This window comes from Staurois parvus, unplaced genomic scaffold (assembly GCF_062004578.1).
Source record: "Staurois parvus isolate SC_StPar_1 unplaced genomic scaffold, SC_StPar_1.0 ptg000237l, whole genome shotgun sequence".
NCBI lineage: Eukaryota > Metazoa > Chordata > Amphibia > Anura > Ranidae > Staurois > Staurois parvus.
The window spans coordinates 4,941,702-4,957,016 of NW_028318033.1; the positions used below are offsets into that span (position 1 = coordinate 4,941,702).

Consider the following 15,315-nt stretch of genomic DNA (forward strand, 5'->3'; position numbering starts at 1 on the left):
CTTCCTGCTGCGTGTGTGCTGGGAATCGTCTATCCATGCAGCCAGTGCCTTACTAATCAGTGTATCTATGGCCAGCATGAAATATGCTGTACTGTGCTATGTTTGTTACCAGGTTACTAGTCAATGGGCCAGTTTTATGGAAACTAAGGCAAAGGAACGAGGAGGATCTGTATGTGTTCAGCAGCCAATGACTGTCCAAGATTCATTTTTTCAGTGCAGATTGGAGAATTGAATCTAAAACAGGATTGGCTGTTTATGGGCAGTGATCTTTTGCGGCTTTTTTTATAATTAGTCAGTGCTGAGGGCTCTTAATAGGAGACAGGGTGCTGCAATTATCTAAAAAAAAAAAAATTAAAAGTGTTTTCATTGTTATTGTGTCCCTGTTGGAAAGATTTTGTTTGTCTCTTCCAATTGAGCATGAGAGGAAGTTTCCCTAATAGGATCACAGACAACAAAACGAGTTGAGAGAGGTTGTAACCTTTATCATGCTTTTCAAAACTAAAAAAAAATTTGGCTAAACTTCCACTTTGTATTGTGTTAAGCTCATTTAGGACAACAAAAACAATCAGGGAGACATTAGGCTTATTTCACAAAGCTAACAAACCAAGATAAATATCCTTATTTAAAAATAACTTATTTATTTTCAGTTGAGTCAGTAAAATGTAAAAACTACAATTACATGAATAAAGTACCTGCTTTGTGAATGGAGCCTAATGGATTCTATTATGAAAAAAAAAACTAGTGCAGCTATGAATGGTAACAATGTCCACAGCAACCAAAAACAATCCATCAGTCATTGTTATTAGCAGTGCAGACATAGTTTGGAGTGGAGGAACTTAACTGACCAGCATGAAGTCCTGACCTCAACACTACCGAAAACATTTTGAATGATTTGGAGCACTAATCTAAGCCAAGTTATCTCATCTACAAGCAGTACCTAACCTCAGAAATTCTCTTTTGACTGAACAGACACAGAAAAGCTTCCAAATCTTATAAAAACCCTTCCTAGAAAATAAGAGCAACTGCATATTATGCCTATGGTTTTGGAAGGAGGTGCTTACATCCTCCATTCAGAAATCTTTTTAGCGCTGCCTAGGCATAATCTTCTAATACACTTGAATAGAGCCTTATGCCAGGTATGGGAGCGGTACATTCAAGTCTTCGGGAAATTACTCTGCAGGCTTGGGCAGTTCAGAGAAGAATCCGTGGGATGTCTCTGCCATTGGAGAGAGGGAACAGTGCACCAAGATGGGGGGGATTGTAGGGGTTGTAAAATAAGTCTGAAAGATCAGCGCTCCCTAAGGTCTGGCTATTCCAAGTGTCAGTTATTAATCATAACTCTGTAATCTCAGAATTCCAAATGCAAAAGTAAGGTAATTCATAGTTAATAAGTGAAGTGACAGCTTGCATGCATTTTAAATCAGCTAAAGTTCTAAATGGCATGTATATATCCAATGTTCTCTGAGTCAATATTTATGGTCTTCATTATACAAGTGCTAGAACTTACAGTCTGCTAAGTCCTAACAAAGTCTTCTCAATGCTAGTTGTGATTAAATCAGAATTGTAAGGAGTCCAAAGAATACATATCTCTGGTAACTGTGTAAATCCCAAACAATTAACAAGTAGGGCACATCCAAGGAGGGAATCAGTGAAGGTGATTGTTAGCAAAACTAGAAAATATCCCTTAAAATTTAAGCATGTGTGTGTATGTATTTGTGTGTGTTTGTACAGAGATATTTTATCTTGTTATGTAAAAATAATTTGTTTGCTCTTTTATTACTATTTAATCAAGGCATCAATGTACCCACATGTATATTTTAGATTAGGATAAATGCTAGCCAGTTAGCTATTCAGCACCACAGGTTCCTTCCATCTCTCATGGGCTCTGGATGAAAAAGAGGTCTCTATATTTCTGAGTAAGCTCATGGAGGATAAAACAAGAAGAATAAGGAGGATGGGGTAGAGGAGGGAGATCTCTAGACTGGACGATTATGCCAACCAGCATTTACTCATAACCAAGACTTCTACAGTCTACCCCTTTAAGTAAAAACTACACTTTTTTATGGTTTGAACATGTATAGGTTTGCTATAGAATAGGTTGGTGAAAAGGGTCTGAAGCTGCCAACAATCCTTCATTTACCATGAAAAAGAGAAAATTGCCCTAGAAATTGTACTTTTGAGGCAGCGTCCCTTCACAAGTCAGAAAATACAAAATACCAATAAAATACAATAATTTATTGAAAATGTATTGAAAGAAGACAATACAATAACCATGGGTGTGGTCAAAAAACACGCATTCAAATGCAGATAGCGAATTGTAGTCAAGCATCCCATGCATTTCAAGATTAGACAATGCTCTTCTTCAGGGATGAGTAAGACACTGCGTCCTCTAAGAGCATTGTCTGATCTCAAAACGCGTCAGGCCTTGACTACAATTCGCTATCTGCATTTGACTACGTGTTTTTTGACCACACCCATGCTTATTGTATGTCTTTTTCTTTTAATACATTTTCAATAAATTATTGTGTTTTATTGGTATTTTTAACAATGGAGACATGTTAAAACCTTTTCCAGTTTTGTATATCTTTTTGTATCTCCCTTGGAGTAATGTTCTGTCCCAGCTATTTTGGTTTTTAGTACAGAAAGTAAGGGAAAAATCTCTCCAATGGGAACACAATAGAGCAGCAACCTTGCTGTGTCTCATTAAAAATTGGACGCAGTTGGAAAGTTGCATGTGAAAATTTAATAGTGTCTGTCATAATGCCAACGTGATGGAAAGCAAAGATCATGGATGGTCAATGTCTATCAAAACCAGGGTATGGCAATCATCACGTTTGATCATTCTTCCATCAAGTCATGCTAGTGATGTTATTAAACTTTCTAATTTGGCCATTGTGATCAAGGTGAAACAATGGCTAACTGGTGAAAATTACCATGATTTGACTGCTCTATATTTGCTGCAGTCCCATCTCTTTTGTTGGGGTACACATACTGACAACAAGGCATCACCAGCAAGGCTCCCACTTTCCATTCATCACACATCTGCATCAGAGGCTGGTCATTAGCTCTGAGGAAAGGGATTCGTCCCTGAAACGCGTCAGCCATTTGACCGCACTGACAGTGAGAACACCTTGCCAGCCGCTGTGGCCATTGTCATTTTTCTATGCTTTTTAGATACATGCTTCGTCTGTGAGTGTTTTTATTATTATTTCACTCCTTACAATAAACCTTGGATAATGCACTAGGTGTGTGCGCCACCTGTTTTCTCTTTACACATACTGACAATCCTCAAGTAAAACATTTGTCCACATCATTGGGATATAAATATCAGGAATGTTGGTCACAAAATGTTCAGTGGATTTGCACGTCTTAAAAATTAAGAATATACTGGATAATTTACTTACAAATAAACATGGCAAGTCGTATAACCTGCTTTTGAAGATAGTTCAGTATATCCTCTATATCAGAGTATATCATGATATACAGCATCGTTTAATTTGTAATGGCAAATGGCAATGAATTTGATTTGAAACAAAACATTTCTATTAGATCTATAAAATGTGCTTCTTGCAATTTCCAGTTATATATGTTTAGTGTACAAGTGTTACCCAACTAACTTGTTATAATAAAAGGGTCTAGAAAAAGTTGACCGCCAACACATTGCGGAGCTATGCACAAATCCCTGTTCATCACAGTTTAGTTTTTTGTGCAAAAGGCATCTGTATGGGTATGGTTAATCCTGGATTTTAATTCATAATAAACTTTAGTTAGAAGCTTGTCTGACAGCAACTTAAAGTGTATGTAAAAAACAAAAAGACACACACATGTAGTACAACTTTGTCATGCATGCCCATTCCCTTGTCTCCTGTAAAGACCCTGCAATTACAGAAAATATCTTTTAATCTGATAGAAATGTACTTGGCTTTTAATTTTCTTTTGTGGGCTGACAATACACTAAAATTTTGTGGACTGAAGGATGTCAGCCCTGCCCAGTTTTTGTTTAGTAATCTATGCAATCCATCCCACTGTCTTTATCTCCAAACAAAGGCATCAGTTGTCATGCCTTTGCTTGGAGCGCAGGAAGTGTGCTGAAGACAGCACTGAATTTCTGACAAAATCCATTTTGTTTTTGCACTTTTAAAACAAATATAAATATGATATTAATGGTATAAAAAAAAAAAGGAACAAATACGTAAAGCTTATTGTTAGGGTTTGCATATGCTTTTACTGAGCTGACTTACGAATGTAGCTCCACCCTTAAAGGAGCAGCTAGGTAGCTTTGGGTTCTCTGTTCTGTGCCTCAACTCCAAAAACAACTGTGGTTCCCCTGATACACCTGGTTGACTAAAAATCACTGCAAGCACAGATAAATACTCAAGTGTAAAATACCTTTAACCTGGCTGTGGGTTACTACCAGTAAATAGACACACAACCATTTAATAGTAAATGCTCTTAATCTATTAATACAGGTTCAAATAAATGGCAAATAGAACATAAATGAGCACACAGCTGATTATAGCACAGTCTGCTAGACAGAGTAATAGCTATGGTAAATTGGCAAAAATTATATTTTATACTCCTAACTAGAATCAGGAGGGTAAGTTAGTAATTCAGCAATAAACAATATTAGTAAACATTAAATGCAGTATAAATTATGATAACCCTACACTTGGTTAGAGTGTACTCTGTACTAAATAGTTCATATTACCCTAATGCCTTTTCTTTCCTTCCTCAGTCCATTAGTTTGTGCAATATGGGCTCTTGAAGGGTCAGGAAGTGTTTGAAAGTTTTGGAGGGGATGGATACAACTCATGCAATCCGCCCCCTCTTTCAGTCCCTCCTTCCCTTGGATATGTGGCCATGCTTGGTGAATGGGCACACACCTCAGCAGCAAGCTAGAGTGTGCACACTTTTTAAGTGCCTCCATTTCCATGGCAACATGTACTCACGTAACGCCAGGAAGCGGAGCCATCATATGCACTCTCCTCATTTCCAGCAGCTCTCCTGTCCTTTGTTGTCAGCTGCACATTCAGCTGCAGCCTGTGTTCTCTCTCCTCTGATCCTCTGTGAGCTCTAATCTCCCCTCTCCTTCCTATCACCCAGCGGCATTGAAATCCTGTGTCGGCCTCTTCTCCAGCCATTGCCAGCTGGGAGAGGGAGATTTGGTTATCAGGATGCTGAGCAGGGGGGGCTGTGTGAGTGTCCCTGAACTTCTCATGCTCACGATCCCCTGGATGAACACAGTATTTTATATGGGGGAGGGGTGAAAAGAGCTGTCAGTGTTGTAAGAAGTCTCCCGAGTGAGCAGAGAGTTTCCAGCTGACATGAATTCAACAGAGGAGATGGAGGGGGGGGCGGATCCCAACCAGAATGTCTGCATGACACTCCAGAAAAGACTGTAGCTGTCAGGGCTCCCGGGTGTGACCAGAGGTATGTGACTGACGCAGGGAAACGCAGACTTCAGATATGTTATAAACAATATAATTTATTAACACTAACAATACAAACATAAACGCAGTGCAATACTAAAACATAACACAGTGCAGACGAACCAAACCAAACCACCCACTGATAACAGTACATACAATGCAAGCGTCGTCAGGCAGGCCGGGTCAATATCAATCGGGCAGGTAGGTACAGGGGGAGCAAGCGGAGAATGGTCGGGGTCACAGGCCAGGTTCAGCAGGTAGCGGGCAGCGTGGTACAGAGGGTCAGGCAGAGGGATGGTCAGGGTCACAAGCCAGGGATCAGAACAGGAGAAGTCAGCAGAGGTCAGAATCAAGCAGGGTCAGCAACAAGACAAGACAAGACGGGTCTGGTAACTGGCTGGATATCAAAGACTGGCACACCGGGCAGGACTCCGGGCAGCGGCACACTGGGCAGGACTCTGGGCAGGGGCACACCGGGCAGAGGCACATCGGGCTGGTCTCCGGGCAGAGGCACATCGGGCTGGTCTCCGGGCAGAGGCACATCGGGCTGGACTCCGGGCAGAGGCACATCGGGCTGGACTCCGGGCAGAGGCACATCGGGCTGGACTCCGGGCAGAGGCACATCGGGCTGGACTCCGGGCAGAGGCACATCGGGCTGGACTCCGGGCAGAGGCACATCGGGCTGGACTCCGGGCAGAGGCACATCGGGCTGGACTCCGGGCAGAAGCACATCGGGCTGGACTCCGGGCAGAGGCACATCGGGCTGGACTCCGGGCAGAGGCACATCGGGCTGGACTCCGGGCAGAGGCACATCGGATTACCAGGCGAAGCAGCAGGCACCGGGCCACCAGGCGGAGCAGCAGGCACCGGGCGGAGCAGCAGGCACCGGGCCACCGGGCGGAGCAGCAGGCACCGGGCCACCGGGCGGAGCAGCAGGCACCGGGCCACCGGGCGGAGCAGCAGGCACCGGGCCATCGGGCGGAGCAGCAGGCAGCGGGCCACCGGGCAGAGCAGCAGGCATCGGGCCACCGGGCGGAGCAGCAGGCACCGGGCGGAGCAGCAGGCACCGGGCCACCGGGCGGAGCAGCAGGCACCGGGCCACCGGGCGAAGCAGCAGGCACCGGACCACCGGGCGGCGCAGCAGGCACCGGGCCACCAGGCGGAGCAGCAGGCACCGGGCGGAGCAGCAGGCACCGGGCCACCAGGCGGAGCAGCAGGCACCGGGCGGAGCAGCAGGCACCGGGCCACCGGGCGGAGCAGCAGGCACCGGGCCACCGGGCGAAGCAGCAGGCACCGGACCACCGGGCGGCGCAGCAGGCACCGGGCCACCGGGCGGAGCAGCAGGCAGCGGGCCACCAGGCGGAGCAGCAGGCACCGGGCCCCCAGGCGGGGCGACAGGCATCGGGCCCCCTGGCGGGGCGACAGGCATCGGGCCCCCAAGCGGAGCGGCGGGCGCCGGGCCCCCAGGCGGGGCGACAGGCATCGGTCCCCCAGGCGGGGCGACAGGCATCGGTCCCCCAGGCGGGGCGACAGGCATCGGGCCCCCAGGAGGGGCGACAGGCATCGGGCCCCCAGGCGGGGCGACAGGTCTCGGACCCCCAGGCGGAGCGACAGGTCTCGGGCCCCCAGGCGGAGCGGCGGGCGCCGGACCCCCAGGCGGAGCGACAGGTCTCGGGCCCCCAGGCGGAGCGGCGGGCGCCGGACCCCCAGGCGGAGCGACAGGTCTCAGGCCCCCAGGCGGAGCGACAGGTCTCAGGCCCCCAGGCGGAGCGGCGGGCGCCGGACCCCCAGGCGGAGCGACAGGTCTCGGCCCCCAGGCGGAGCGGCGGGCACCGAGTCACCAGGCACGACAGTGGGCTCCGAGTCAACTGGCAAGACTGCGGGCACCGAGTCGTCTGGCAAGACTGCGGGCACCGAGTCGTCTGGCAAGACTGCGGGCACCGAGTCGTCTGGCGGAACAGCGGGCATCGAGTCAACTGGCGGAACAGTGGGCACCGAGTCGTCTGGCAAGACTGCGGGCACCGAGTCGTCTGGCAAGACTGCGGGCACCGAGGCGTCTGGCAAGACTGCGGGCACCGAGTCGTCTGACAAGACTGCGGGCACCGAGTCACCTGGCGGAACAGCGGGCATCGAGTCAACTGGCGGAACAGCGGGCACCGAGTCGTCTGGCAAGACTGCGGGCACCGAGTCGTCTGGCAAGACTGCGTGTACCGGATCAGGTACCGGATCATCTGGATCAACAGCGGGCATCGAGTCAACTGGCCTAATAAGATCATCAGGCTGGATCAGTTCATTATGCTGGGTAGAGGCATCCGGCTGAGTAGAGGCATCCGGCTGAGTAGAGGCTTCAGGCTGAGTAGAGGCATCAGGCTGAGTAGAGGCATCAGGCTGAGTAGAGGCATCAGGCTGAGTAGAGGCTTCAGGCTGAGTAGAGGCTTCAGGCTGAGTAGAGGCTTCAGGCTGAGTAGAGGCTTCAGGCTGAGTAGAGGCTTCAGGCTGAGTAGAGGCTTCAGGCTGAAGAGAGGCATCAGGCTGAACCACGGAAGGCAGGTTCTCAGACGGCAGGCTCTCCGGTTTGGATACTGGCAGGATGGTACTGGTTGGAAAGAATTTTCACTTTTTTCTGGTTTTAACTACTGGAGCACTGCAAGTAAACGCAGGTCTGCAAACGAATGGAGCAGCTGGAGACAGAGAAGAGCTGGAGGATGGAACAGAGGAGGGAGCAGTTGCTACAGAGGGCTTTTTTACAGGGTTAAAGGCAGGATAGGTGCAGCGAGTGGGAACAGGGTACTGACATGCGGTAGATAGCAGGGCAGGAGGAGCTGTTGGGAATGCAGGAATAGAGCTTTGAGGAAATAGATTAGAAGCAGGACTGGGTTTTTGTAGGCTGACTGAGGCTGGGTGCAACAAATCTGTCCATGTCTATAGTATGGGTTGAACAAAGCTGAGCTTACACAAAGCCTGTCTGGTCAAAGACTGCACTGCGTTTATACAATCTCTTAGTATCTGTGGTGAACATGCAGCATAATGCTCCAAGACGCAATCCACATCATCCTCTAATAACCATACCAGGGACTCTACCTGGTCAGCACTAAATGGCGGCAACAATTCATCCCTGCATTCAGGGGTACCAGATGAAACCAACTCCGCACAAGCCTGAATCAATGGCTGCACCTCAGAGAATTCTGTGCCCTGATCTACTAGAACATGAGCGAGCCGTATACATTCTAGCAGTTCATCCCGGGGATACTCCTTCAGAGTTTGATAAGCATACTCTCTGTCATCAAACACTAGCAGATATAAATACACAACCTCATCAAGATCCATCCTTCCCATCAACAAACCAAGATGGCTTCCCTGTGCAGCCACTTCTGGTCAGGATTGGCCTTGGTGTAATGTCAGGGCTCCCGGGTGTGACCAGAGGTATGTGACTGACGCAGGGAAACGCAGACTTCAGATATGTTATAAACAATATAATTTATTAACACTAACAATACAAACATAAACGCAGTGCAATACTAAAACATAACACAGTGCAAACAAACCAAACCAACCACCCACAGATGACAGTACATACAATGCAAGCGTCGTCAGGCAGGCCGGGTCAATATCAATCGGGCAGGTAGGTACAGGGGGAGCAAGCGGAGAATGGTCGGGGTCACAGGCCAGGTTCAGCAGGTAGCGGGCAGCGTGGTACAGAGGGTCAGGCAGAGGGATGGTCAGGGTCACAAGCCAGGGATCAGAACAGGAGAAGTCAGCAGAGGTCAGAATCAAGCAGGGTCAGCAACAAGACAGGAACAAGAACAGGAACGCAGGTTTACAAGATACAGGGCCCAGAAAAACACACACCAAGGCAGAGTCTGCAGGTCTGGCCATCCCTTAAATACACCAGTATAATTAGTTCCAGGTGTTTGACTGGCTGCAAGGTTGAGTCTCTGATTGCTGGGAGCACCCGCTGGCCAGCCCTGGTACTGCAGCTCATAAGGCAGGTGAGTCCCACTATTGCTGGCCAGTCCATTCCTGACAGTAGCCCCTCCCACAGCTTTTATAACTCCATTTTAACAGAGTGCACTTGTGAGAGAGCAGGAACGATTTGTAGGCACTAGCAGCTCATAAATATTAACACTAAGCAAAAAAAAGGAAACCCATACTTCTCTTTTAAGAGTTACCTCTTTACCAAAAAAAAACAAGGCCTTGGAGCAGCAACTGTCAGGTGCAGTGTTTAGTCCTGACTCTAGCCAGCCAAATGTTTGGGGCCCGTTGGCATGCATTAAAGCAGTCAATAAGACCTGCAGGCACTGTTAGCTCTATGGAGTACCTGGAAGGTAGTTCCTAATGGCTCAGTCACTAACGGTGGTAACAAGTAGCAGCCACAAAGCTCTCTCATCAGACGCAGTGACACAGCAGCAGTGATCTCTCAGATCAGGTATCCACTCATTTTGGGTTGCCTGTGATGATGGTAGGTAGCTTCATCCCTAGGTTCTTGGGGCACACTCTGTACTTTCTGGCTGTCTCTCACACAATTGTGGTCTCCACTGACCAGGGTCTTTCTCTCCTAGGTGGAGTTTCCTTGACACGATTCTGTCACACTCCTGTCACATCACTCTCCTGTCACACTGAGGAGAATCCTTTTTCCCCGAAACCTCTGGTTTTCTCCTCCTTACTACTGATTGGTCCATTGCTTTTGCTAGGAGAGAGGGGGAAGAGAGTGACCACACAGCACCTCTCCCTTGTCACAGTACAGCCATCTGTTCACACAGTAAACTGGCAGAGAGGAAAGGCAAATGAGCCGGGGGGGGGGGGTGAGGATCAGCTGCCCAGCTACACAAAGAATTAACCCCAGGTGTGGGCTGTCAACTCTTTATGGGACCCTTTTTTTTATGAAAACAAATACCTGGAATGGTCCCTATGGCTTGGCCCTCTCATCCTTTTCCTCCCAAAGAAGCTGACATTTCCAGTGACGCTGTTGAGACGTCTGCAAGCTATAGAGTGCTGCTACACTAGACCATTCATTTCATTTAACTGTAGCTATAGTCCTAGCTTAGAATGACTGTTGTCATAAAGTCTAGCTGCTGCTCTACTGTCAAACTCACTACCAGTTTGCATTAAAGAGACTCCGTCATTGAGGGGAAGGGGAGCAAACTGCTGCTGGCATGAAGTTCAGGCACATACTATGCCTGAAGCAGCCTTCCATGCCATCGTGTCACTGCCAAATGCTGGGTTGTCCTGGAAAGTATTGATGCTTATGGCTAAACACTTGTCCTGTATAAATATATATACTGTATATATGTATGTTTGTAATCAGCGAGCTGTATGTTTGTAATCACTCTATACATGTATGGATATATATAGGGTGTATATACATATTTACTGAATATTAAAAAATACAACCTGGCAGGTTTTGGTAAATTGGGCTAAAAGGAACCAAAAATCTCTTCAATAAACCAGTGTGAAGCACAGCATAGGCTTCTTAAAACAGAACATATTTACATGTCTCAGTTGCCTTGCAAATAAAAAAATAAGGGGGTATAATCCTTATTTTAGGATAGAGTTGTTGCCAGCTCTGAATACCAAAGTAGTAAAACAAATACAGATCTTTCTGTTTGTCTGTTTGCATCATGCCTGTACCATTAATCAAATATGGAGAATACTACCATCATTTTGGGATTTAAAGCGATATTAAACCAAAAAAAATGTATTCATTTGCAGCTCACCAATTCTTAGATGTGGTGGCTGCATTCATTTGTTAGCCTTTTTTCATTTATTTTCACCTGATGATCCTGCCAAAAAGTCTGTTATTTTTCAACTTACTTTAAAAGACCAAACTGTCCAGACAAAGTAGGAGTTAGAGAATTGAGACAAACCTGTCAACCTTGACTGGGTTTGCTTACAATGGTCAGCTTTTATTCATTTATAAAAAAAAAAACACCTTTATTTTTAATGGAAAAAACTGTTTGCTGTAACTGTGTATAATGTATTAGCTGCAGTTCAGATTCAATTTATTTGTCAGGTCCACCTAAATCTTCTAGTCTAAACCAGCCCATACACAGAGTGAATTTCTTTCCTGAAACAATGGGTCAGTGTTGACAGGGGAATCCCTCCTGCCGAGCCATTGTATTCTCTGGTGTGGACAGCTATTGGCTATACTAGCATGTAAAATCCAGCAGGCTGGTTGTACCAAAGTTGATCAATCGATCAACTTGGTACATTCAGTCTGCCCATTCCTGCTGAACCGGGTAAAATTTGAACCGTTTATGGCCGCCTAACAGTACCCTCCCCCCAGGCTGACAATGCTGTGGTCCAAATGTATCTGCTTTACTACTTCATCCAGAATGCGGATACCCTAAGACAGGAATTGTGATACTGGAAGCATCACCAGAGGTAAATACAGGGAAAACGCCTAGAAAAGGAAAACTGGTGTAGCCATCATATCGAAGGATTGGTAAACTGCAATATATTACATTTTAGTTTCTGGGTTTAATACCACTTTAACCCCACTATCTTTCAGGTGACATGTATAAACACTTTCCATATAAATTTCTGTCCATCCAAAGCTCCTGTCTCTTTTTCCTATCAGGCTTCATAACACATAATATTGTAAATTCCTTTCGCCAGCTTGGTTAAAAGCACCTTTTCACTCATTGCCAATAAGCCAGTAGAACATTTCTTCTTGAAAGATGAATTTAGAAGCGGTTGAAATGATTCATTTCATGATATTCTATTATCCCTCCTCCCCAGTGCAAACATCTGGAAAAGGAGCTTCATCGGCTGAGAGAAAGCAAACAGATCTGTACGGATATTGTAACAACGCAGAGGACCTTTGATCCAGCTTCCAAGGTGAATACCTCTTATGCTGCCCAGTCAAACTCTTATAACTTCTTTTTTTTTTTCTTCCACGTCTAATTATTTTCTTCTGTGTTTCAACTGAGAGACTTATGAGTTGTTGTTATGTCATTGACACTTTGCACATCACACTCTTGGGTTAAGTTTGGCCACCATCAACCCATCCCTTTCATCTCCAAAGCACAAGTCTAATGGTCTAATGGATCTGTGCTGTGTTGTTGGACTTCCAGCACCTGAAAGAATATAATTCTTATTTATAATGTCTGGAAAACAGGATATACCACAGACCTTCTTTTCATGTATTCTGACTGCCTGAAGGTGTACTATAAATTTGATGCGGGCCAGAAATAAAATAGATGTGGCCACAATGTGATATTAGTATGACTAGCACACCTTATCTGTATGTGTAATTATGTACGCACCTTGAGGGAATCGGTGCATGAGACTGTCACAAGGCTGCCATGAAAAGTTTTGTTAGTTTTGTTTCCATTAAAATATGTGAAGAGTACACAGTGTAAAATAAACATTTGGGATGAGGAAGAAAAATTTCTAAAAAGTTTAAAAAATAGAAGATCACAATCTAGCAAATCAATGGAAAGCTTACAGGGGTTGATTTTCTAAAACTGGAGAGTACAACATTTGCTGCAGCTCTGCATAGAAACCAATCATCTTCTAGGTTTTTTGTCAACGCTTAATTTAATAAGCTGAAGTTAGAAGCTGATTGGCTACCATGCACATCTGCACTAGATATTGCACTCTCCAGTTTTAGCAAAGTAACCCCATAGTGTATCCAAACCCAATAATACAAATTAAATATACTGCATCTTAGCACTCCGTAGAAGTGGTCTCATCCATTTTTTAGGCTTTCTTTCCAGTATTTTCACTTGGAGATCCAGACAGTAACATATTTCTTTTTGTAGGATGGCTACACTCCTCCACTGTATCTCTAGAGGAGCAGTGTAGCCAGCCTTGGGCAGCAGCATCGTTGACCTATGGAGAGGAAAGTGTTAGATGAACTTTACATAACTGACAAAAAAATTAAAGTCTAGTTCCAGCTAAAACATTTTGAGCAGTTACAGAAACATATATTTTTGTATACAGGTTTTTAACTGTGTAAATAAAAGCTGACCATGGCAAGCACCCCTGTCAGTGTTAAAGTGACACTAAATTTTCTCTAAAAAAACAAATCCTATTCGAGTATGTATTCTTAACTAAAAATAAGTATCTTCTTTCGCTCTCAGTCCCCTCCAAATCTCCAAAATTCTTTTTTTTTTTTTTTTTTTTTTTTTTTGCTGCTGTGATCCAACTTCCAGTTAGAAGGTAACTATGCTCATTCTCCATGGCCCCACTGTATATAGAAACATAGCCACCCTCACTTGCTCCCAAGATGAACCAGGGACCAAGGACTATAGGATGTGTAGTATGCGTAGCTATCATGCAGTACTTGTTACAAACAAATGGAAGTGAGGAGGGAAAGGTGTAGTTTGGGAGCTCATGGAGGATGCAACAAGAAAGTAGAAAAACACAAACAATTTCATGAAAAATAGATTATCAGGCCATATAAGTAGGTAATGTGTGTGGATTATTTTCTGAAACATAAGGAAAATCTTTTTGCATCACTTTAAATGGTTTGTCTCATCCTCTTAACTGACCAGCTTTGTCTTACTGGCAGGATCAATAGATCATACAACTTACAAGTACTGCATCAACTTCCCCAATGTTAGTGGTGTTGGCCTCAGCTACCGCTCCAGCCACGCCGCTGATGCATTTCACCCCGTCCACCGGGGCTCGGTTACCTCTATGACTGAGGTGTTAGGGGGGCGTTGCAGTTGCGGTAGTTGAGACCAACACCGCTACTCACATTAGAGAGGTTGATACGGTGTCTGTCTTTCCCACTTACATTGTTCTGAATCGACGTAAGGACTCTGGCTTCCATTCTCTGTTACCAATGGGGGTTATTTCAAGTTCCCCAGCTTTGAGCGGTGCTACAAGTTCAATCAACTTACAACTTCTGTTGTGTTAATGCTAGTGACAGATTAAATCATATATGTCATTGTTTGTGCCAATAGTTTCACTTTAAAACTGCATTTAGCTTCCCTTCACCCCTTTACTGTGTTGAGAGTCATACAATCACACTATGGAAACTGTGGATGGTCTAGTCATTCAATGATCTGATAGGCTTTGAAAGAAAATGTTATCCACATGTTGGCTTAAGGTGATACTAAACAGAAAAAATATTAATTGCCATAATTATTTCACATAAATCATATATATCATGCCACTGTGTTTTGTTTAAAAAAAAATCTTCTATGTACCTTTTTCATGCAGTTCTGTTGTGTGGTCACATGATCTTTCCCTGTTCTGCATCTGCAGGGAAAGATCCTATTGGGGAAGGTGGGGATTCTATTACTCTGCTGATATATGCTCTCTACAGTGTGAGTTGGTGCTGTGCCAGTCACATGACTAAAAGAAAACCGTTTCAGAAGAGTAATTCAAATTAAATTATAAATATCAAAAACTGTTTTACAGCTCCCTATAAATATTTATTGAACATCAAATGAGTATTTATGGCGCATAAATATGGAGTAGGCGAGTCAAAGATGATTGACACTAGCTTTCATTTTATTCAGAAGGCATCTGCATCCAATGTTCTTCTTTTTTTAACTTTTCAGGTATTGGCAATTACATTTGATATACTTAATACTGAAGCTTTTTTGTGAGTTTCAATAATCAATCAGTATACTATATCCCACCCCATGGTGTTTCGCAGTAGGAAGACATGGAGGAGGAAGAAGGGAGGGCGGTGTCATTTACCACTGTGTAGACACCCATATGGGACTCTATAGTCCTGTGGGCTACACAGATAAGAAAAAGGAGTTTAGAAGGCTACACAGATAAGAAAAAGGAGTTTAGAAGGAAACTGAAATATGAGCATGCTCAGTAGAGGACATCAGTTGGTCAACACTATCTCAGGCTTCAATGAGGAAGATGTGTGGGACAGTTGAAGGCAGGATGAACCAAGTATATTTCACTATCCACATAA

At 45.0% G+C, this 15,315-nt stretch overlaps 1 protein-coding gene across 2 annotated transcripts in view; it reads left to right on the forward strand.

Annotated features, from left to right (window-relative positions):
- MIPOL1 (mirror-image polydactyly 1) overlaps positions 1-15,315 on the forward strand; it is a 539,082-nt gene that overhangs the window by 327,632 nt on the left and 196,135 nt on the right. For both annotated transcript variants that reach the window (XM_089680250.1, XM_089680252.1), the window contains exon 9: positions 12,168-12,266. In XM_089680250.1, the coding sequence (XP_089536376.1) occupies positions 12,168-12,266 (99 nt within the window). The remainder of the gene's footprint in view (positions 1-12,167; positions 12,267-15,315) is intronic.